The sequence below is a fragment of the Canis lupus genome, chromosome 3 (assembly GCF_048164855.1).
Source record: "Canis lupus baileyi chromosome 3, mCanLup2.hap1, whole genome shotgun sequence".
NCBI classification, from domain to species: Eukaryota; Metazoa; Chordata; class Mammalia; order Carnivora; family Canidae; genus Canis; species Canis lupus.
The window spans coordinates 18,357,218-18,380,385 of record NC_132840.1 but is presented as its reverse complement, the minus strand read 5'-3'; the positions used below and the strand labels follow the sequence as shown (position 1 = coordinate 18,380,385).

At 45.6% G+C, this 23,168-nt stretch overlaps 1 protein-coding gene and 1 long non-coding RNA gene across 6 annotated transcripts in view; one reads left to right on the top strand and one right to left on the bottom strand.

Moving 5' to 3' along the window:
- LOC140629940 (uncharacterized) overlaps window positions 1-23,168 on the top strand; it is a 39,445-nt gene that overhangs the window by 13,060 nt on the left and 3,217 nt on the right. For 2 of the 5 annotated variants that reach the window (XR_012027712.1, XR_012027713.1), the window contains exons 4-6: window positions 2,995-4,070; window positions 4,298-10,002; window positions 11,802-11,898. This is a non-coding gene — a long non-coding RNA (uncharacterized lncRNA). Of the gene's footprint in view, window positions 1-2,994; window positions 4,071-4,297; window positions 10,003-11,801; window positions 11,899-13,161; window positions 14,479-23,168 lie in introns of those variants that run through there. The other 3 variants (XR_012027715.1, XR_012027714.1, XR_012027716.1) reach the window with 3 other exon arrangements.
- Window positions 5,988-23,168, bottom strand: part of BCO1 (beta-carotene oxygenase 1) — a 38,899-nt gene continuing 21,718 nt past the window's right edge. Inside the window, exons 7-11 of the mRNA XM_072819411.1 lie at window positions 21,037-21,294; window positions 13,180-13,285; window positions 9,763-9,857; window positions 8,613-8,724; window positions 5,988-6,758 (exon numbers count right to left, since the gene is read on the bottom strand). Of these exons, the coding sequence (XP_072675512.1) occupies window positions 6,529-6,758; window positions 8,613-8,724; window positions 9,763-9,857; window positions 13,180-13,285; window positions 21,037-21,294 (801 nt within the window). The 3' untranslated portion in view covers window positions 5,988-6,528. The remainder of the gene's footprint in view (window positions 6,759-8,612; window positions 8,725-9,762; window positions 9,858-13,179; window positions 13,286-21,036; window positions 21,295-23,168) is intronic.

Here is a 23,168-nt window from a genome sequence, read left to right as displayed (position 1 = left end):
TCCTAAGGACTTTAAGAACACTGATTTATTTAATCCTCACTGTAGCCCTGTGAGCTACATTCTGTTACTATCCTCATTCCATGGATGAGGAAAGAAGCATAAAGAAGTTAAATAATCTATCCACTTTGTCCCAGGCACTGTACTAAATCCTGAACGTGGAAAAGTGAGTAAAATTCAGGCAATAAAAGTAGTGGTTAAGAATTTGGACTCTGGAGTCCATTTGCCAAAGAAGAAATTTTAAAAATTACATAAATTGGACTTCATCAAAATTTTAAAACTTTGGTACTTCAAGGCACCATCAAGAAAATAAAGACTACCCACAAAATGGGAAAAAATATTACAAATCATATATTTGATAAGGGATTTACATCCATAATATATAAAGAACTCTTACAAATGAACAATGAAAAGACAAATACCCCAGTTTAAAAATGTCAAGAGAATGGTGCATGGGTGGCTCAGTTGGTTAAGGGTTCAACTCTTGATCTCAGCTCAGGTCTTGGATCTCAGGGTTGTGAGTTCAAGCCCCTGTCAGGCTCCACACTGGGCATGGAGCCTATTTAAAAAAAAATGGCAAAAAAAAAAAAAAAATGGCAAAAGACTTGAGTAGGTATTTCTCCAAAGAAGACATACACATGGCCAGTATGGAAGCATATGGAAGGATATTCAACATCATTAGTTATTAGGAAAATGCAAATCAAAACCACAAGATACCACTTCATTGTATCGAGGACAGCTGAAATAAAAACAGCAGACAATAACATGTTAGGAAGGATGTGGACAGATGAAACTCTCATATATGTCTGGTGGAATGTAAAATGGTGCAGCCACTTTGAAAAGCTGCTAGGCAGTTCCTCAAAATTTTAATTAACTGTGTTAATAACACAGTTATCATATGACACAGCAATTTCACTCCTAGGAATATATGTAAGAGGAATGAAAACATATGTCCACATAATGTTCATAGCAGCATTATTCACAATAGCCAAAGAGAGGAAACAGCCCAGATGTCTATCACCTGATGAATGGATAGACAAAATGTGGGCTATTCATACAATGGAATATTATTTGGCCACAAAAAGAATGAAGTGTTGATTTATGCAACAGCATAAACAAACCTTGAAAACATGCTAAGTGAAAGCAGTCACAAAAACTCCATACCTTGTGTGATTCAATTTATATGAAATGTCCACAGCAGGCAAATCCACAGAGACAGAAAGCAGATTTGAGTTGTCTTGAATTGGGGTGGGGACACAGAAGGCGGAGAGACTGCTAATGCAGACAGGGTTTCTTTCTGGGGTGATGACAATGTTCTAAAATTAGACCATGGTGTTTGTTACACAGCACTGAATATACAAAAACCACTTAATTGTGTATTTTATGAGTGAATTTTAAAATTTTTATTTAAATGTATATGAACAAATTTCATGGTATGTGAGTTTGATCTAAAAAAAATATTATTATGAAGAATGACTATCAGGGCACCTGGGTGGCTCAGATGGTTAAGCATCCAACTCTTCATTTTGGCTTAGGGTCATGATTTCAGTTTGTGAGACTGAGCCCTGTGTCAGGCTCTGTGCTGAGGAGTCTGCCAGAGATTCTCTCTCTTTGCCTCTGCCCCCACCCCCATGCCTGCTCCCTCTTTCTCTCTCTCTTTCTAAACAAATCAATAAAATATTTAAAAAAATAAACAGAAGAATGACTATCAGTCCTTGATTGTCCTCGAAGAGGCCACTGGAGATTTCTGTTTAGATAGTGCTAGTTCCATTTCTTACAGATAAATTGGGGATCTGGCCCAAACCTGTCTTCTCTGAGCAGTTTATACCCCATGGTTCAAGTTTTTTAAATTTGCCAACTTCTCTCCTGATTCCAAGCCTCAGCACAGGACTGTTTCTTTATCCAGATCACCCATTTCCCCTGGTTCCCTACTGCCATCCTTCCCGTATGAGCCATCCCGGGTTTTCAGGGCAGCATTGGGCACCCCCTGAGGTGTTCCTTTTTCTTACCACCATTTCCCCGAATTGTGTTCCTCTGTTTCCCTGGTGATGTGTCCTTCACTGTGCCATATGTTCCCTGAGGACAGCTGAGGTTGTGCTCAGCATTAAATGCCAACACAGTTTTGGTAATCACTGAATGGATGAATGAATGAGTGAAATGAATATAGACCTGGAAAAGTGGGAGCATCTGCACAGAGTGGAAAGATATGGAGGAGATGGAATAGAGAAGAGGAGAAAGGGAGGATTTGGATGAAAATTATATTACCAAGTACCCCCTTTTTCTATGACCTATAGCCGCTTTGACCCTGCGAGCCTCTTGGATTCTATAAAGGCTTCTCAGTTTCCTCTGAATCAACCCAAAACCTTAGGTCTTTCAAAGAACACCTCAAACGTTGTTTTTCTACTCTTTGGCTCAGAAATATCACGTTGGGGATCTAGTCAAAGAAAATTGCAATAATAAGCAGTTGAATAGAGCAGAGGCGAAGGGTAAGCTCTAGAAATGTGTATGCAAAGTTACTAATCTGGCATTATTTATAATAATAAAAAATTGGAAGCAACCTAAATATCCAGTGGTAGGATAGTATACATCATGCCATGTCCCAAAGAGGAAATGATGTGCTCCCATTAGAAGAATTCAGTACTTTGAGAAAATACCTATATCATACGTTCAGTGAGAGAAGCAAGTTATAAAATGGGGTAGGTTACTGGTAGGTAGCTTACCAATTGCTACTCTATAAGCTGTGCACAAAAATATCTTAAATACTGAAAAAAAAAAAAAACCCACCAGAATGATTTCAGGGGTTTTCTCTTGATAGTAGGATTATGGGTGTCTTTCCCATTTCTTTTTTAATGTAACCAGGTATTTGATGAATATATATGATTTTTATAATCAGACAAAAAAATCACCTAATTCTCTCACTCTTTCAACTGCTCTTTCTTGGGGAAGTCACTGCTTTGTTCAGTCAACCCACACCTGTCCCCAAATCCTTTTCCTAAGCTACACTATCAGCCTGCAAGGACCAGCACTTTGTCAGGGGCTCCATCCACACACTGAGGCAGCGCTTGAAGATGCACTCCTCCAGGGAAGCCTTTCCTGATCACCAAGAGGAAAGAAGACTGGCTCATCCCCACCCTGCCCAAACACAGTGCTTCCACATCTCTCTCTGCTCACCTTGTCCAAGAAGGCTGGACAAGCCTCCAAGACACTGGTGCTTGACCTCAAGGGACTCTTTCCTGACGTGGCCCAGCAGCTGGTGCAGCCAGGTGTGTGTATGTGTCTGTGTCTGCACCTGGTGGCTGATCCAAACTCCTAGAAGGAAGTTGAGGTAGAAGCCACAGGTCTTATCCCTGTTGGGTGATGAGGAAGATGATAATGACTCTTCTGTCTGCATGTCCTGATTTGCCATGGGTAAGACTTCTGTTGGCCATTTTAAAACCGCCCAAACAGTCTTTAAACAACTTAAGAAGTGATCAAAGGTGTTTGGACTTAACCTGGACCAGCAACGTTCTCAATGGAGTCAGCTCCGTGACTTTGGTTGGGAGGAAGCAAGTGTGAACCAGTAATGCAGATGTAGCTCGAAAGCACTGAGATGTTTCCTAAGTTGATCTGTCCCAAGTATACATCCAGCTTATTCCTGAATTGGAATCAAATTAGAAAAACCTCTGAAGGAAAAAGTGGGTGAGCAGACGTTTGAGGGCTTACCAAGTACCTGACACATCTCAGAGCACTTGTGAAATGCTGTGGATTTATGAAAGCAATAAACAGGTCTGTGTGATTGATTGTTCCCGTCGCACTTCCTGGTCACATGTCACACCCACATGAAGCATAACAAGGAAGACTCAGAGAGGGTAAGACGGAGGTCTTGTGCCTTCAAGACAGGCGCATGCGTCTTAGCTCCCATGGCATTTGGGGCTGATTACCCTGGCCTGTGTGTAATGAGACACGACGGAGTTAAGGATCAAGATAAATCAGGTATTGTCATCGACCTTTGGTGTTTTTGAGACTGAGAAAGAAAGATTTGGCGTGCCAGCCTTCCTCATCAGTCTGGTATCTCACCTGTCATCTTAAACACGGTAAACAAACCACAGACATATTTTTCTTCCTTGCAGAACTGCACCCTTTTTTGTGAGTAGGTCTGGATACTGTTTGGCAATTGCAGTTGAGTAGAATGGGGGTGGGGAAGTGTTCGATTCCACCCTCTTCTCAAATACCTGAAGTAGAGTAATGAGTAGGTGTCACATTTGTCGCCTCTTTTCCACTCCTACTATCTGCATGCAGACCTTAATCATGTTTTCCTTAGGCCACCATAGCTGACATTTCCTTCCAATTGATCTCATGAAGGCTGGAGGTGCTGGGACACCCAGAGGGAGCAAGATGCTCTTCATTCTGCCATTGCCAGGAGGTCAGAGGCGTGGGATCTATAAGCCTACAGTGAAACGGAAATGCTGGGATGGGAGAGAGGATTTGAGGAACCAACAGGGAAAGAGAGCGGGGAGGGATCGTGGATGGCAGGGAGAGGAATCTGCTTGGGGACTCTTGGGTGCTGTCACTAGATTCCATGTGAACGGTCTTCCTTATCTTCCCAGGAGATCACTAGGAAATACCCATTTCTTGGTGGTACATTATCAACCAACAATCTGTTTATTGAAGGAATTCACTCGTGCATTCACTCAGCGAATATTGAGAGCCTGTTATGCACCAGGTGGTGTTCTAGGTACTGAAGATACAGTAGTGAACAAAAACACTCAACACAGAACAACATGGATGAATCTCCAAGCAGTTCTGCGATGAAAAGTCAACCCCCGAAAGCTAATACTGGTGATTCCATTTATAGAAAAATTTTGAAATGGCAACATTTTAGAAATGGTGGTTGCCAGGACTTAGGGATGGGGTGAGGGGTGGTTCATGGTGGGAGAAAGTTGGTATAGTGGTAAAAAAGCACCATACGGAATACTTGTGTTGACATGCTATTCAGTATCTTGACCATGAGGGTGGTTACAAGAACTTACACATGATAAAATCACATAGAGCTAAACACACACACCAATGAGTGCAAGTAAAACTGGGGAGATGTGAAAAAGATCTGTGGGTTGAATCAATATCAGTATCTTCTTGGTTGCAATACTGTACTATAATGCTACTATTGGGAAAACCGGGTAAAGTCCATGCAGGATCTCTTTTGTATTATTTCTTAGAACTGTACATGGATCTATAATTATTCCAATAAAAATGTCCAAAAAAAAAAAAAAACACCCCCGAAACAAAACCCAGCTCCCAGACCTGATGGAGCCTACATTTGAGTGGGAGCTAAGTGTGGCTTCGTGGTGGCCACAGGGTAAAAGCCAAGACCACACTCAGAGGTCTACCCCTTCTGGGGTATTCCATGTTCTCAAGACATGTCATTGGATCCCTACTGGTGACCGAAGGAAATCCAGACTTAGGGTAGGAGGCAGATGCAGAATAAGGGTGGACTCCCAGCTCCCCTGACCCTGTGACATGGGCATGTTGGAATTATCCAGTCTGCCTTTGGGTCTCTAAACCAGGCACCCATTAGACTAAAGGTGGGACTCAACTATCCATGGAGCTCCCAGTGCTCATGTGAGACCCTTCGTGGCTTATTCCCCACTTCCGCCATCCCCACCACCAACCTGCTTTCACCTCTGTGCAAACACTTGGTCCATCCTGGCAGCACATTCAGCTTGCGGAACCTACTTTCCCCATACAGGTACTAGCATGGCTCACTGCCCTAGTTCTCACCATTAGGCAAGAACTCCTCATGCCAGCCCTGGGCCTTGATCCTAGATTCTAGCCCCCTAGCCATGACTAGGAGTGAGTGTCCAGCCCCTTAACCCCCTCCTGCAAAGGGGAATGCCCACACCATTGCTGTCCCAGTGGTTGTACAGTGGGGCATCTAGCTGGCTACAAACTGTCCAGCTCTATTTTATTGCCTTAGAAGAACTTCAGAGGAAAGAAGCCACGTAAAAATTAAATAAGGTTGGAACAGATTTTAAAGTTTTTATTATTTTATATCATGCCATGCCTTGCATGGAATGACCACAAAGCACTCTGCCTTCCTGGCCACATAATTTACTAACAGGGCTCAGTGGAGAAAGCTAGGACTCTCAGATGCACTGTCTAGTCTCCTGGAAAGAGGGAAAGAAGGGGTGGCAGGACGGAGCAGCGAAAAATACTTACTTGTCTCTTCTTTGACAAGTCAGTGGTTGCTTATTCTAAGAAGGATGATTATATGACTTAATACAATTTCTGGTCATTGTCATTATAATAAAGGAAAAAGGCTTTCTTAGAAGTGCTTGAGCTAATCAATAAATATTTGATCCACTTTTAAACAAGGTTTTTATGGCCAAAATAAGTTGAAAGAAAAGATACTGACAAGCACTATTTCCATACCTTCGTCTCAAATCAACCACAGAAAGAATAAGTGCAAAACGAAATGAAGGATGTCCCCTTCACCCAGAGAAGAAGCAAGCCTGGAGTCCTTCTTCCCAGGGAGGGGCCCAAGCCCCAGCCCAGTCAGATCTGTGGGGCCGCGTGGCAGTCCGGAGCCCTGTCCTGCTCTTCCTGGGAAGGGGCCTGCTTCCCGGTGTTGCAGTCTGTGTCCGGGATGAATAGCCCATGGAGATCCAGGTGCATCTCTACATCAATAGATGCACGGGCTAATTCTGTAAAACTTTTGGCATCCAGAATAAGTAGAAAAGGCAGCTTTTGGGGATCAGTAGAGACGATGGCTGATAAGATAATCCCTTTGGGGAAACAAAGAGAGACACTTTGTAAAAGTGCACACTTGAACTTCCTCTAGCTGGAGGGCTAAGTCTCTCAGCTATGTCTCCCTGTCCTCTTTAAGTATGGAATCAAAATAAAAGGAAAACAAATTTGAGATTCTGTGCGAGAAGGGAGAGGCCAGGGAACTAGGAATCAGAAGACTTGGTTCCAGCCCTGCCAGGGCCAGTCCCTCTGCCTCTCCCAACCTTAGTCTATTCATCTGCAGAGTAGGGATTATCCTCCCTACCCCCACAGGGTTACTGAGAGAATCTCTTGCATGGCAAACAATGAAAGCTTTTTGGAAAGTATTGCATATGTTGGAGAATGGTTATTTGGCTATTATTTAGAAAGTCTGATTATAGAGAATCGGTTTAGATGCTGTATTTAGGCTAATATATGGCACTTAACTAAACTCAGACTGGCTGCACTCAATGGCATTTGGATGAGCCCAACTCACTTTATGCACATGCAGCACGCTAGTAGCCTCAGCCCTCCCCTCTATAAAATGGATGTGTGTGTGTGTGTGCACGTGCGTGTATATGTATTCTAAGGACTCACTCTCCAGGGATATAGGATTAAATGAAATAAATGCCCATAAACTTCCTCCCAAGTCCTCCTGGGTCTCAGGGTGATTGGCTTAGATTAAAATCCTAACTCTGTAGGCACGGTGTGTGTGGCCTTGTAAGTGACATCATTCCCTCAGCCTCTCCTTTGGTGAAGACATTGCTACTCCCTGCCCACAAGAGAATGTAGGGGAAGCCCTGGTCCAGCCCAGTGGGAGGCCAGCTTCAGCAGGAGGTGCTTCCCCCCCATCCCCTACCTCTGAGGTGACAGTAATGTGGGGTCCCCTGCTTGGTGTGCCATACCATGCCACACGTGGCCAGTAGGTAGACAGGACCCAGGCAGAAAACCACTCCTCACCGAGGGAAGCAGCTAGCAAGCTCAGTGGGGCAGCCCCACCCATGGTTCTAGTTGCCCTCCTTAGCATCCCCAGGAGTATATGCATTTACAGGTGCTCCATGTAGAAGACACATGCTTAGAGATAGTTAAGAATTCTCTCCCAGCCATTGCAATGAATTTTTTTTTTCATTGCAATGAATTTTAAAGTGGAAAGGAACTGGGCTTTTGTGTAGTGAATAATTTAATGTCTCCCAAAGGGAGGTCTGAGCTTTGCTCCTGGGAAGTGACCTCTAAGCCCCTGTACTGTCCTCCCTCATAAGAGTGTCTTTATTTACCTGGGGCCAGCCTGATAATCTGTCCTCACAAAGTGATTTAGATGTCAGCTTGACCTCCAGAGTGGCTGAAGGCTGAAGGTCAGCCACATGGCCAACCAACCATGTCTACATGACCAAGCCCCTAAAAAGCTCTGCCTTCCTGGCTTGGAGGAACTTCCTTGGTTGGTGATACCGCATGGATATTGTTGAAGGAGTTGGGGTGGGCCATGACCTCCAGGGACAACCAGATACTCCATGCACACAATTCTCCTGGATTCTGTCCCATGAGTATCTTTTCTTTCAATCTGTATCCTTTCACTCGATAAACCGTAACCATGAGTAACAGTAGTTTTTAGTGTGTTCTGTGCATCCCTCTGTCGAAACCCAGGGTGGTCTTGGGGCTGCTCAACTTGTAGTTGGTGTCAGAAGTGAGGGTGCTTCGAGGGACTCCTTAACCTCACAGCTTTGGACTCGGACAGACCTGGGTTTCAAAGCCTGGTTCCACCAGCTATGTGCTGTGGGGGTCGTGGAGGGAGGTCACTGCCCTCCAAATGATGTCTCTGTTTGAGGGGTGATTGCAAGTAGAGCGCAGCAGGCAGGCTCCCTTTCCTGGAGTCTTACCATCATCCTCGTCCTTGGCACCCGGTGTGGGTACAAACAGGGGTTCTGCTGGCCAGCAGTGTTCCTGTCCCCATTTTAAGGATGACTTTGTGAGAACATCATATTTCAGTATCTATACATCCAAAGAGGAGAGACACATGAGTGACCTGTTGGAAAGCAGGCTCATTCCCTGGGAACAGATGACATCAATGCCCACAAACAGGATTAAGCCCCTCCAGTGTAGACTCCAAGTGACATCTACTTAGGATCAGCAGCAGAAATGAAAGCAGCTAGCTTCTTCCTCCTCCATCTTTAAGCAAAGGTCCTCCTGCCCATCCCCCCCACATAACTGACACTACATACTGAAGTTTTAAAAATAAAAATCCTGAATTTATCTAGTAATTGGAGCTACGTTGCAATTTTTATATGTGTTAAATAAACTAATATATTTGATGCAAACATTTAAAGTGTAATACTATCCTTTTGTTGTTTTTAAAGTGCAAGTCCCTGGATTTCTCTTAATCCTTAATAGACCTGTTTCCCCTTAGGATGTGAGATTAGTGGGGAGTGGCTTGGGTGTGTGTGTGTGTGCCTGTATTTATGTGTGTGTGTGAACCTTAATTTTTTGCTTTGTACATTTCTGCACTGCTTGCATTTTTGAGAAAAGATATTCCATTTATTATTAAAAATGAAAACATTAAAGACAAGTGATGTCTGTATACTCAGCATAGTCCCTGGGATACAGTAAGTGTCCAACAAATAGTAACAAGTAACAAAATAAATGCTTCAAGTTTCAGCCCTCTGCTTGAAAGGGTGAGTTCCTTCAGGGCAGGGACTGGGATCACTCTGTTCACTTCCTAGCCTCACTGCTGCCATGTTGTAGCACATGGTCGGTGCTCAATAAAATGTATTGAATAAAGAAATCAATGGATAAACTACAGCTGTGACTTCTTTGCTGAGCTTCCGTCCATCAGGTATGGCTGCCTCTCTTGGATGACTCATCATTGCTTCCATTGTATACTGTCCCAACTGGACTTCACTCTCTGATATGCTCCAAAGGGACCTCCCTTTTCTGATCAAGGTCACCCAGTCTGAGAACCTAGGGTTCAGCTTTGCAGGCAGACACAGTCATTGTAGGGAGCACCAGCCCAAGTCACATAGGGATTGGTACCTTGGTTGGGATGGGACTCCACTGAACTTCAGCAGCAAAGATATAGCGGTATCGCTTCCCATTGTGAGCATAATTGATCCGAGGCAGCTCTAAACCTGGAGAGAATGACACCGCTGATGAAGCCCCCGTCACTGAGGACTGGGAGCATCCACCCTTCATGCTATGTTGGGCATCCTGTCCACAAAAACTGCTCCCAATCCAGGATCCCTGAACTGGCTTCAGGCCCTGGATTAGATCAAGGTTGGTAACAGGGCAGGGGGAGGGAAACTCTGATAATTACCCTGGCTCTATTAGAAGGTTCAGGAGCAAAGAAAGATAGACCTAGTTTTTTGTGTATAAGCATCTTTAATTATCCAAGATAGAAATCAAAAAGAATTGCATGATTAAAATCAGAGGCTACTGCAATTTTTTTAAAGCTCTTTTTAAAAAAAGTACTCATGTGTGCATGCACGTGTATGAGGGCGTGGAAAAAAACTTCTAAAGCTGTGGAAAGGGGTGTCCATGGGGAATAAATAAATCTGGGGAATTCATATAATAACCTAAGTAAAACTAATGTTTACAAAGAAATTTAATAACACGGGAAAGTGTCCATAAGACAAAGTATAAAAGGCTAGTTACAGAATTATCTCTACTATGTTACAAATGTAGAGAAAATTGCTAGGATAATAACTTCCTTGTAGTTTATGATTTATATTGTACACTGTACAAATTATGATAAATTTTTGTTATGCCTATTACTTTTGTAATCAAAAAATACCTTAAAATTTTGTCCATGTGCATGTATACATATATGCCTGTCTTGTCAAATTAAATTTCTAAGTCTGAGTGCTAAAATGAAAATCACTCCCCTTCCCCCGCTCTTATGGAATATTTCAGGCAGTTAGAGCCAACTGCTATGAAAATGTCCAAGAAAAGAGGAAGCAGTCATGGAAAATCTGCCACACAGAGGCCTCCTAAAACGGATGCAAGGCATGAGTGGTGATTAGGATCAAGGGAAGTGCAGGGGAATGGCCTATTTTTTTTTTTAAGATTTTATTTATTTATTCATGAGAGACACAGAGAGAGAGAGAGAGAGAGAGAGAGAGAGAGAGAGAGAGGCAGAGCCACAGGCAGAGGGAGAAGCAGGCCCCATGCAGGGAGCCCGATATTGGACTCGATCCTGGGACTCCAGGATCACGCCCTGAGCTGAAGGCAGATGCTAAACCGCTGAGCCACCCAGGCATCCTGGAAATGGCCTATTGAGGTAGAAGATGTCCAGTCCCACAGACAAATAATCACGAAAGTTCCAAGAGACAGGTCACAGTGACCATGAGCAGGAAGGACCACCCATATACTGAAATCAGAAAAAGGTGCCCACAATTGGCTCCAGAGTAGGTCTGAGACTTCGCATGGTGCTCCTGGTCCTCAAACCTGGTCTGGAGACCACCCTCTTCCCCTTTACCTCCACCTTGTAAATGACCAGCCTCAGGTACTTGGTTAAGTAAAATAGTACAATTCATCCCTGCGAATTTTGTGAGGCTACTGAAACCATGCTCTTGAAGAATCTTCAGGAAATGGGGAAATTCCCAGGCTATATTCATTAAGTGGAAGAAGCCATTTCAGAATATTCAAGATGGTATGGTACGTACACATTTTGTAAAACTATAAATGCAGAGGTTAAGGGTTTTTGAGTCTAAGAGACATGCATTCAGATCCTGGCTCTGCTCCCTGTCTTTGGGAAAGTTATGGTATTATCTTCAGCTTTGCTGTCCTCAGCTCTAAAACAAAAATGACACATGCTGACACCTGCCTCCCAGAGAAGTTCTCCCACAACTTTTACCTTGTGCTGGACTCTCACTATGGGCCAGGCCCTTGGAGCAAACTCATCTAATGTCCAAAGATAACAGGGTGAGACTGTCGGGGTGAGGTCTGGAAAGCTCTAGAAGAGGGCCTGACACATGCCAAGCAACCCATACACTACAGAAAGATGATGCATATTTCCAAAGAGTTGCCGGGGGTGGAGGGATTCCGAGGGATATACCTATTGCCATGTTTTTCAGCACTGCCCAGGACTGCCACAATAAGCAAGAAGTCTCTCCTCAGATACAAAAAAGACCATAATGTTTTAAGCTTCCATCTACCCACACAATGTGCCAGGTGAGTGGGGATGCAAGTTGATCCCTTAAGAACTGAGGCCAAGATCTATGTATTCACTTGTAAAGACTCCCAGTGCCTGCGGTGCCACAGATTCTGTTGTACAGCAGTGGTTCTTATGGGCAAATCTGGGGTTGTCCAACAAAGTCTCTAGGATGGTGTCCTTCCAGATGCCTGAACCTGGCATGGGGCAGCCAACATGGGGAGCAAAGCAGAGCCACGCCTGGCCACCCTCTGGCTGAGTGTCCTGGACAGCCCATTCATTCCACACCTGTGTTGAACAGAGACCCCTCTAAGCCATACTTCTGTCACATACTGGTGATAACACCGAGCACAGAAACATGGTCCCTGCCTCACAGGCTTATATTCTAGGGCAGTGGTTCTCCATCAGGGTGATGGTGCCCCCACCAGACACTGACAATGTCTGGACAGGTTTTTAGCTGTTCCAATTCAGGGTGTGGGTGCTACAGGCATCTGGTGGATCAAGGCCAGGGATGCTGGTCAATATCCTACAGTGCCCAGGATGACCCCCGGTACAAAGCATGACCCAAACCCCAAATATCAGGGGTGCCCAGGTTGAGAAGCCCTGCTCTCATGGGTGCAACTTTTATTGAAGGGGTTTACATTCTGTGGGGGGCACACCTTTTCAAGCCATCTCCTCCTCCGTAAAATGGGGCTGATGGCCTCTATTCTGTAGGATATTCTGAAAGTGTAGAAGTAGAAATGCAAACACACTGTCCCTGTTCAGTAAGTGAGCATTCAATAAATCAGAGTGTTTATAGAGGCCAGCCATGAAAGTCACCCGATCCAATGACCACCCCCACCCCTGGCCACCCTCTGGCTGAGTGCCTTTCTGGGAGGTGTTCGAAGATCTATGAAAGAGAACTGTCCCCAAATGCTTTCCACTGGGGCACCCCAAGAGCCTTCCTGTTTGTCCCTTTTCTGTATGCAGCTCCTCTGCATCAGAAGGAGGTACAGAGAGGCCTCGGGAATTCACAAAAGCCTGCCTCTTCCCTAAGCATCTACTATATTTTTATTTTTTATTTTTGTATATTCTTTTATTGGAGTTCAATTTGCCAACATATAGCATATCACCCAGTGCTCATCCCGTCAAGTGCCCCCCTCAGTGCCTGTCACCCAGTCACCCCAACCCCCTGCCCACCTCCCCTTCCACTACCCCTTGTTCATTTCCCAGAGTTAGGAGTCTCTCATGTTTTGTCACCCTCTCCGATTTTTCTCATTTTCTCTCCTTTCCCCTATGCATAGAAAGAGGATGCATTTTACCTTCATAAAGCAACTCCGGCTGGCAGTAGACTTGGTCATCCTTTTCCTTCAGGGCTCTTGCTGTTGTAGATGCCAGTTTGATTAGATTTGAGCCCACCTCTGCATTCTGAAAGAATCAGTTAAAAAAAAAAATCGAAAACTGGTTATCCAGAGCAGACACTTGCTTTACTGAATATGTTATAAAAAGTGCTTTGGTGGATGTCATCTTGTTCTGGCCTCACGTGAGCCACAGGAAGCAGCAAGCATATGGTCGGTATTTTTTACGCTTATTCTCAGAGACAACATAGCTATGGTGGTAGGATGGGGGTGGGGGTCTCTAAACTCCTGGCTCTTTTCTCCTAGCTTATCTTTCACAGGTGAAATTAATGTACTGGTAGGTTCTCACTTTTTAAATACTGGCTGATTCACCTGTATAAGGCTGCATCAGTCATTAAAGGGATGTTTATAAAGAGTTCATAATGACATGGGAAATGCTCATGATAGAATCCTGAGAAAAGCAGTAAATTGCATACGCTGTCTGAGCTCAATCAGGCTGAAAAAAAAAAAAAAAAAAACTTACACCTAAAAGAGCCTGGGGGAAATACACCAGTTATTAACAAGACAGCAGGCGGTGGGATTATGGGGACTTTTTTTTCTATGTTCATCTGTATTTTCGGGATTTTCTCCTATGAAAATGTACCATTGCTGAAATGAAGACAAGCAATAAATAACTGCTTGGAGTGAAAGGTCTAGGGAGGGCATACCTTGGTTTCAACTTACAGGCTTTGTTCAGGGCCTTACCATCGTCATTGCAATCCAGGAGAGGGACTTAAAACAATTGATTAAACATTTATAACATTTATTGGGCTTCTATTGCTCCCTGTTTCCAGCTATGGGGCTTCGAGCAAGTGATTTAGTAACGCTGAAGTTCTGTGGCCTCATGTGTGTAAGGTATAGTAGATGCCTCAAGCAAAGAGTATATGCATCTCCAAAGTATTGTGCAGAATAAATAATCCATACAAATGGTTTACAAGAGGGCCTGATTAACAGTCAGTACTAAATAAATGTTAGCTGCAGTTGAAAATGTTGTTTTTAAAGATTTGAGAGAGACCAGATGTGCATGCGAGTGGTGTGCATGCGAGTGGGAGGGGCAGAGGGAGATGGAAAATCTCAAGCAGACCCCGTGCTCAGCGAGGAGCCCAACAAAGGGCTCAATCTCACGACCCTGAGATCATGACCTGAGCCAAAACCAAGAGTCATATACTTAATCGACTGCACCACCCAGGTGCCCCTACATCATTTTTATTATTTTTTTATTATTTTTTTATTATTATGTTGCTACCACTGAGGGGAGTGCAGGTTAGGCAATGAAGGAGGAGAAATAAGACCGAGTCCCTGTTTTCATGGAGTTTATAGGGTGAGAATTATTGTTATGGTTGACTTCTTCTCATTTAAACTCTTCTCTACTTTCCAAATTTTCAAAAAAAGGATTTTATCATTAAAAGATACCTATTCAGGGGCACCTGGGTGGCTCAGTCAGTGAAGCGTCTGCCTTTGGCTCAGGTCATGATTCCAGGGTCCTGCTTCTCCTTCTCCATTCACCTTCCACTCTCCCTTGCTTGTGTGTCTGTGCACACTCTCTGTCAAATAAATAAATAAAATCTTAAAAAAAAAAAATTAAAGGAAACCTATTTGAATGACAGCATCAGGCAGCCTGGGTGGCTCAGCAGTTTAGCGCCGCCTTCATCCCTAGGCATGATCCTGGAGACCCGGGATCGTGTCCCACATCAGGCTCCCTGCATGGAGCCTGCTTCTCCTCCTTCTGCTTGTGTCTCTGCCTCTCTCTCTCTCTCTCTCTCTCTGTGTCTCTCATGAATAAATAAATAAAATCTTAAAAAAAATAAAGGAAACCTATTTGAATGACAGCAGCTTTTTGCTGGGAAAGAGGGTGAATTTGCTGCATCCTAGCAGTTGAACTGCAGGGGCCCTTTGAGATTTGTTTTTTTTTTTTTTTTTTAATTTTTATTTATTTACTTATGATAGTCACAGAGAGAGAGAGAGAGAGAGGCAGAGACACAGGCAGAGGGAGAAGCAGGCTCCATGCATCGGAAGCCTGATATGGGATTCGATCCCGGGTCTCCAGGATCGCGCCCTGGGCCAAAGGCAGGCGCCAAACCGCTGCGCCACCCAGGGATCCCCCTTTGAGATTTGTTTAGTTCAACTCCTCAAGTGACAGAAGAGTAAAACAAAGCCCAGAGAAGGAAAGTGACTTGCCCAAGGCCACACAGAGGAAAGGAGAGTCTAGGCCCTTTGCATCAGAATTCTTTTGCTTAGAAGCAAGAGCATTGCAGGCAGAGGGCAAAGCAGGTACAAAGGCCCTGGGACTGGCCTGTTCCCATCCTGTAGGTCTTTGCCCAAATAACCCCTTCCCTAACTGCATCTACAGTGTCTCCGAGGCATTTGTCCTGAGCCGTAATTATCTCCTGCATGGAGCTGCTTCCTTCATGTTGTCTTCCTCTTGAAGACTGGAACCAGATTTTGTTCAATGCATGGCACATAGCTCCCAGGAAGTAACTGCTGAATGAATGAGTGAATACATGATTCAATTAGTTTTCCTTCCACTGTCAAGGTGCAAAACATGTACTGTACAGGGTAGTTGTAGGAATTAAATGAGATGAAAGGCATGCAAAAGTCACCTGACACCCAGCACATCCGTGGGGTCTTGTAAACAGAAGGTCTGAAGGCCTCCACCTGCACCACACCACACACTGGGGAGGCTCGGCTCAGTGCTTGCTAAGTCACCTGACAGCAACAGGCCTGTTGTGCATGCCCTGGGCTTGTGTCTCAGGGAGTATGTCTGCAGAGACGTCTTTTAATTCCAGCCTAAAACTGGTCAGACTGGTTGAGGGATAAACTGAATTTTTCCACACAGCAGTAATGAACATGACTCGGCTACTTTTGGTGGCCAGCATGCTCAGCATTGAAAGAGCTTTCCAGCCCAAAGTCAACAAAATCCTACAGGTTTACCTTGAAATCCTGGGAGAAGCAGCCATCTCGATATTTCCCTGAAACATTGGCTTTGGGGTTCAGAAGCCCTGCATGTGAAACCTGACTCGAGGGGTTTCTATGTGAACTTGAGCAGCCTCTCCCCACCCTCATCCCCAAGCCTTCCTTGAGCCTGTTTCCTCATTTATAAAATATGAGGGCGACTCATAACTTTTTGACGGGTAGTGACCATAAGTGGGGATGCTTTGACCTGTGTCTAAAGGCTATAGTTACAATGAAATAATAGTTATAAAAACACCGTGTTGAGGGTCAGATACATCGTAGTTAGTAACTTGGACCCAGACAGACCTGCATTTAAATCCCAGCTCAAATCCCACAGATGTTCCTGCGATGTTGGGCAAGTTACTTTCTCATCTGTAGTCATGAGGATAATAAGCAACTCAGAGGAGTGTCCTACTAATCAGGTGAGAAGCATGGAAAGCATTAACAGTTCCTAAAATTTGCAGGACCCAAGACAAGAGTGGAGACCCACCAACCCTATGTCTAAATACATTGAGCAAATACATAGACCTTCCTAATGTGGAACCGTGCTGTCCAGTATGGCAACCACCGACCACATGTGGCTATTTACACTTAACTTAAAAATTAAGTACAATTAAACATCCAGTTCCTCAGCTGCATTGGCCACATTTCAATGGCACACGTGGCTAGTGGCTACTGCATTAGATAATGTTTCATCATTGCAGTGGATTCTTTTGCACAAGGCTGGTCTGGAAGGATGTGTGAATTTGGAATTCTAGGACTCCTTGGAGTTCTGAGCTGGAATTGGCAGAATGAGGATCAGCCTCTGGGCCTGGCCTTCTTTGTCTCTGCCCTCTTTTCTCTCACTGCACAGATACCCCAGCCAGTATGACTGAGGCAGTTGCCAATCCTGGCCACCTCATGGGTCTGAGGCCAGTACTCCAGTGGCACAGCCTGCTCTCAGGATGAGAGAGGCAGGTGCTGGGAGCAGTCTTGGGGCTATTTGGGCAGGGTATCCAGGGACCCCAGGTAGCTGGTTCATGGTTGGGGCAGGGGAAAGCCCCTCTCTGGGTGGGCACAGCCCCTCGAGCCCTGTGAACTCCTCTGAGGAAGGGACACTGCCAGAGAAAGCCTGATCAGGCCATCCCCTCTCCCCCAAATGCCAGGTCCAGAGCAGTGGCCCCTCTTGCTGGGGTCTAAGAGGAAAAAAGACACCTAACACAGGCCCTGGTACATACTGAGCACTCAGTAAATGGCAGCTTCTTTTATTACTGGACCTTTGTTTTTGCACTTGGGGTCAAGACAAAAACCAAATCTACTCAGCCGGTTGACACCGCTCCTTGTAAGTCCATAAAGCCGCCTTCCCTGATGGCACCTTGTGCATACGTAGCTGTCGCTGTCGGAAGGGAAGGCCGGTGCTTACGAACCCACCTGGAGGCAGCGCTCCGAGCCCTGCAGGACGAGGGCAGGGCGGCCGCCTGAACTGTCTGTACTTGTCCACGCCCCTCCCAGCCCAGCTCCGCCTTAGACAACCCCGAGCCACCCAACATAAACAGGCCGAGGGTGCCAAGGGGCCCCACCTTCCTTTGACCCTAGCTGGCCGGAACACAAGAGAATCTGGGGCAGCTGGGAGGTCCCAGACTTTTAAATATACTTCACTATTGCACATTCCTTCCATGTGGGAAATGTTCCAAATGCTAAAGAAACACCCGTGTCCTTTTAGAGACCCCCCTTCACACATTTCTCACTCACCTGTCACTCGTTCATTGATTTAAAGTAGTTACAAGCTTGCCCTGTGACAGGCACAGGGGATAAATGGCTGACAAGACCAATGGCTCTGGCCCTCTCAAAGCTTTCCCAGGGCAGGTGACTAACAAGGCCCTTTACCTGGGATAAATGTTCAGCAAGGAGCTGCAGGGGCAGAGCACAGCATACAAACTTCACTAAAGACAGTGATGATCCTGACATCTGAAGGGTGAGCAGGAATTTGCTAGACTGGCTGCAAATTAGAAGCCCCTGGGGGCTGAGACCCTGCTCTACCCTCCCCACCCTCCTCCCCACCCCCACGCCCCAGGACCTAGCCCAGGTGTGGTCTCAAAGCCCCCAGGTGAGTCCAACCTGCAGGCAAGACTGCAGTGGAGGCCTGATGGGAAGAGGGCAGGGTTGCAGGCAGAGGGACAGTGACATGTGAAGGCCCCAGACTGATGGGTGCCAGAGAAACCCACAGTCTGTCCTAAAAAGCCTTGGATAGGATGGAATTAGAGGTGCCAGATCTGGACATGTCCACCATGTCCATCCGCTCAACTTTTTGATTTCATATGCAGCCAGGGCAACTTGAAAGTGAAGCAAGAAGACTTTTTAAGGGATAATAAATAGCAATTAAAAAGCGTGGCCAGAGCTACTCTTCCCAGGGCTCACACTTCTTTGCTAGTTTCAAAGCAGTAGGTGGCTCACATGGCAGCTTTTCAAAATATACGTGCAAAACATCTTAGCTTGGTTCCAAGGAAGCAAATCATTTTTCAAGCACGATAAAAGGTTATAAAATCCCTCGGTGTGTGGGCAGTGGGAGGAAGCATTTCCTCTCTGTTTCATCCCCAGGCTGAGGTCTGCGTGAGGCAGGGCCAGGCCTTGGGATTTGCCACCTGTGTGCTCTGTGACACCGCCGCCCCCTCGCCCCCCACCTCCCACTACTTCCTGGAACCAGGAGACCAAGCATGGCACTGCATGGCATTGTGGTGCCGCCCAGAGCACGGGCCGCAGAGGGCAGGGGCCCTTGTGATGACTTCATGGAATGTGGCTATTCATTCAGCAGCCCTGAACTACGAGGGGAGAAAGTTCATTCCCTTTTCTCTTCCAGTCTTCCTGGTTGGGTCGAGGAGAGTCTCAGTGAGGTGCCACTATGTCTTTAACACCTCATAGTTTTAGAACTTTCTTTTTAACAATGAGATTAAGTCTTGAAAAGCAAGAATATCTGGCTGGAGCTTCAGACCTTTGCTTTATCTCCAGTGCTTTATGCCCATGCCTTATGCCTGTGCTTGTCTTCTATTTGCAACAAGCAATGCTAGCTTTCCACTGGCTGGTGACAGGTTTCCTTTCAAGAGTGAGATGGTTTGAACAAAACATGACTTTGTGAATATTAAATTGAGGTGATAGGAGATATGGTGAAAATCATGACAGAGCTACACCTATGACTGCAGGTGGGGAAATGCCAGGAAGATAGGAAAGAACCTTGACTCCAGAGCCAGACAAACCTGGGTGCACATGCAGAGCCCTGCTTACTGAGTGGGAGCGTGCCTGAGCTTCTGCATCGAGGAGCCCAGCAGTGAGACTGGGGGAAGGCTTCTGGAGCAGAGTCCTCCATTCCCGAGACCTGCAGAACCCCGAGAAGGGTCAGGATGATCTCTGTGGGCTCCTTCCAGGAGTTAGGCCTGCTGGGGAGGATGGTAGAGTTGTACCTTCACACCAGCTACAAGTGCTGTTGGAAGGTAGGCTGTTGCAGGGGCTAATCATGGCTCTGCCCCTGGAGGCTGTGTGACCTTGGGCATATTCCTTAACCTCTCTGAGTCTCAGTTTCTTTGTAAAATGAGGCTAACATGAGGACCTCTCCCATAGGTTGTTCTGATCGTTAAGTGAGGCAAGGAAAATAAAATGCTTAGCAAAGTACCTGGCACATAGAGTGCATTTAGTAAATAGGAGCCATCAAAATTGAGTTGAATTGAATTTGCTTTCATTTAAATTAATTAAGTCATGAAGTCAGTGAGTTCTGGAGCCAGAAATCTCTGTAGCCTCCAAAACCAAGCCTGGAGCCTTGGTAGCATCACCCTAATTGAGGATAATATCTGGCCTACTGGTCATTTTTAATGCAGGAAGGGAACTAATCAACAGGAGGGCATTAGGTAAGCGAGTAGTTACGAATCCTGGTGGAGACCATCAGACAAATATCTAAAATGATGTTGGAGAACAATATTGGAGGTCATGGAGAGATGTTTAGATATACACATAAGTGAAAAAAAGCATTTGCATATTCTGCCATGAAAAGGAAGTAAGGGCTGCCACACGCTGTGGCAGAAACAGACCTTGGGAACACGAGGCAGAGGGAGGGTGGCCACCGTGGGAAACCGCCCTGCGCGTATCTCCACGTGTGTGATGTGTCTGGAACAGGCAGGTCCTCGAGATGGGAAGTGGATGAGTGCTGGGGCTCGGGGGGGTGGAGGGCGGAGGGGGTTGGTGGAAGGGCACAAGGTTTCTTGCCGGGGCAAAAAAAGGTTTTAAAATCCAGTTGGCGGCACAACTCTGCTAAGTCACTAAAAGCAACTGAAATGGTGCACTTTAAACGTATGGTATATGAAATTATGTCTCAATGAAGCTGCGAGGGATTCTGTGATTTCCTTCTCTGAAATTAAGCAATATATAAAATATACATATATATTTCTAAGTTTTAGAGAAGTTATATTACACAGAATTTTTTTACACAGAATTTTTAACAGCTTTATTGAGATATGTATTAATTGTATATATTAATAGTATATAATACATATATATTATCTATACATATATACAGATACATCAATATGTGTATCAATATGTCTGTCTACCTACGGAGAGAGATGTTGGAGATAATATAAATATATCCATAATAGGTTCATGGGTTTTTTTCCTTTTTACCTAATCTCTATTTTCTTAGGTTTCTATGATGAATATGCAGCACTTTTGGAAAAACAATGAAAAAATGTTTTGTCTTTAAGAACAGCTCACTTTGGATTTCAAGGTCAATTAAATGAGTGCCAAAGTCCCTCCTACGAAGGCTCATGGCTCCCCAGGAATGAAATGGGTCCCCTTCCAAGCCATTACCTTGTCCACATTGAGAGGCACAGCAAACCTCCTGAGGGTGGGGATGGAGGTTAGCCTTGAGTTCTCCTCAAAGTCCTGGTTCAGGTTGGCCAAGTAGAAGAGCTGGTAAAGGCTGCTGTCCTCGTAGGCAATGACGTCAAAGAGAAGGCAGCCATCCTCCTCGTAGGCATTGACGTGATGAAAGACCACCATGGGGTCCGTGTAAAACTTGGTGGGCACAGGTTTCCTGGTCCTTTGGTCGATGATGTGAATATAAGTCTGAAAGAAGATGCCCACCAAGGGGTCAGCTTTCCTTCAGCAGCCTGGCACTATAGCATTGGGCACAAGTCAAGACCTAGCCCTGCCCTCCACCAGCTAGTGACCCTGGAGCATCCCTCTCCCCCAGAGCTCCAGCTGAGCGAGGCTAAGAAAATGAGAGCTGCCAGCTGGTGCATGTCCCTGATCATCTCCATCAGATGGAGCAGAGGGAAGCTCTGCTGCTGGGGCCTCTGCATCACCAGGAGGACAGAGAGTGGGGGAGACTCTGGAGGGTACACTGTCCCTCTACCCCTTTCACTTGACTGTGACTCATGGTGGGCCATGACAAACTAGCTCCCTGGCAATGGCCAAGTCGGAGAGAACTGACCAGTGTTCTAGCCCTCCTTGGTCTCTAGCCACAGCTGGAACCCCTAAAACCCTAAAACCACACCAGCCCTTCTGAGACCCTCTCCTGACCTCCACCCACTGCCTGTTTTGCCAGGATGCAGTTGTCACGGCAACCTCCCTTATACTGGAGGCTCTAGTGTGCAAAGACCTGTTCTAGCTAAGGAGCCCACATGGGTATCTGCACACACCTCTGGGTGTCACAAGGCAGTATCACTCTGAGTGGTAATTAGCCATATCTGCAACCCCAGTTGCCTAATTCAAGGTATGTGTGGGGGTTCTTTCTTTTGGCATTTCTGGCCTAACCACCCTCCTTCTGAAAGGCAGGGAGGGACTCTCCAGGCTGTCCTGTGGCCGTCACCTCCCAGCTCATGTGCCTCTTTCTCTCCTTCCCCAGAATCTAGTTTTGAATGCTAAGTGGGAATGCAGAGGAGGAAGGCTTTGACAGTGTGGGGGGTGGGCGATGGGCAGGTTGCTTCTCTGTGATCCCAATCCCTGAGTCAGGTGCAGGAACTTTTCAGAAATCTCTCTTCTAAATGCATCCCAAAGTCCTTCCCAGGGCTTTATGCCCTCCTCCTGGCAGCCAGGTCTTCTCACTGTGGGATTCTCTGAGGGCCAAGGGATCTCCAGGGGCCAAAGAGCAAAACCAGCTACAGCTGGCTTCCCTGATGGCCCCCTTGCCCCAGTGCGTTCATTCCAGTGTATTCATTTCAGGAACACTTTTCCGGGAAATACAGAATAGAACCAAGCCCCTGCTTTCATGGAACTTATAGTTCAGTGGGGGAGAGGCCAGCAGTGATCAAATAATGTGCCTTGGACAATGAACATTACTGAGAAAAATGAAGCCAGGTAGGGGATGGAGAAGCCTACGGCAGGGTCTGTTAGAGATTGGTTCATCACAGAAGGCCTCAAGGATCTGGATATTTTAGCTGAGACCTGGATTAATTGAGGGAGGAAGACTTCTGGGAAAGAACATTCCAGGTGGAAGGGATAGAAAATGCAAAGGCCCCAAGGCAGGAACATGTTAGGCTGGTTTGAGATACAGGAGGCCCAAGAGGAGGCTGAGTGAGCAGGGAGCCAGTGGTTGGGATATGGGCCTGTGAGGATTTGCAGGCTGGTCAGTGAAGCCTTTGGAATTTATCCTGAGGAAGATGAGAAATCACTAGAATGTTCTGAGCAGAGGAGGGACCTCACTCTCCTCCCTGAGAAGGACAGGTCTTAAAGTTGCATAGTGGTGGTTACCTCTGGAGAGTGGATTGGCAGCAGCAAGGGAGAGGAGAGGAGACTTGACATGTTACTTTCTCTACTTGTGTATTGTTTGAATAGAGGACATTAAGAATTACTTGATATTTATCACACGTAAAAATTTACTCATTTCAACAGGAAGTAAACACACACACATATCCATGCATAGATATATCCATACACATACATATGTGCACATACACACACCCCTGAATATACAAGCATGCATGTACACAGGCAGGCAC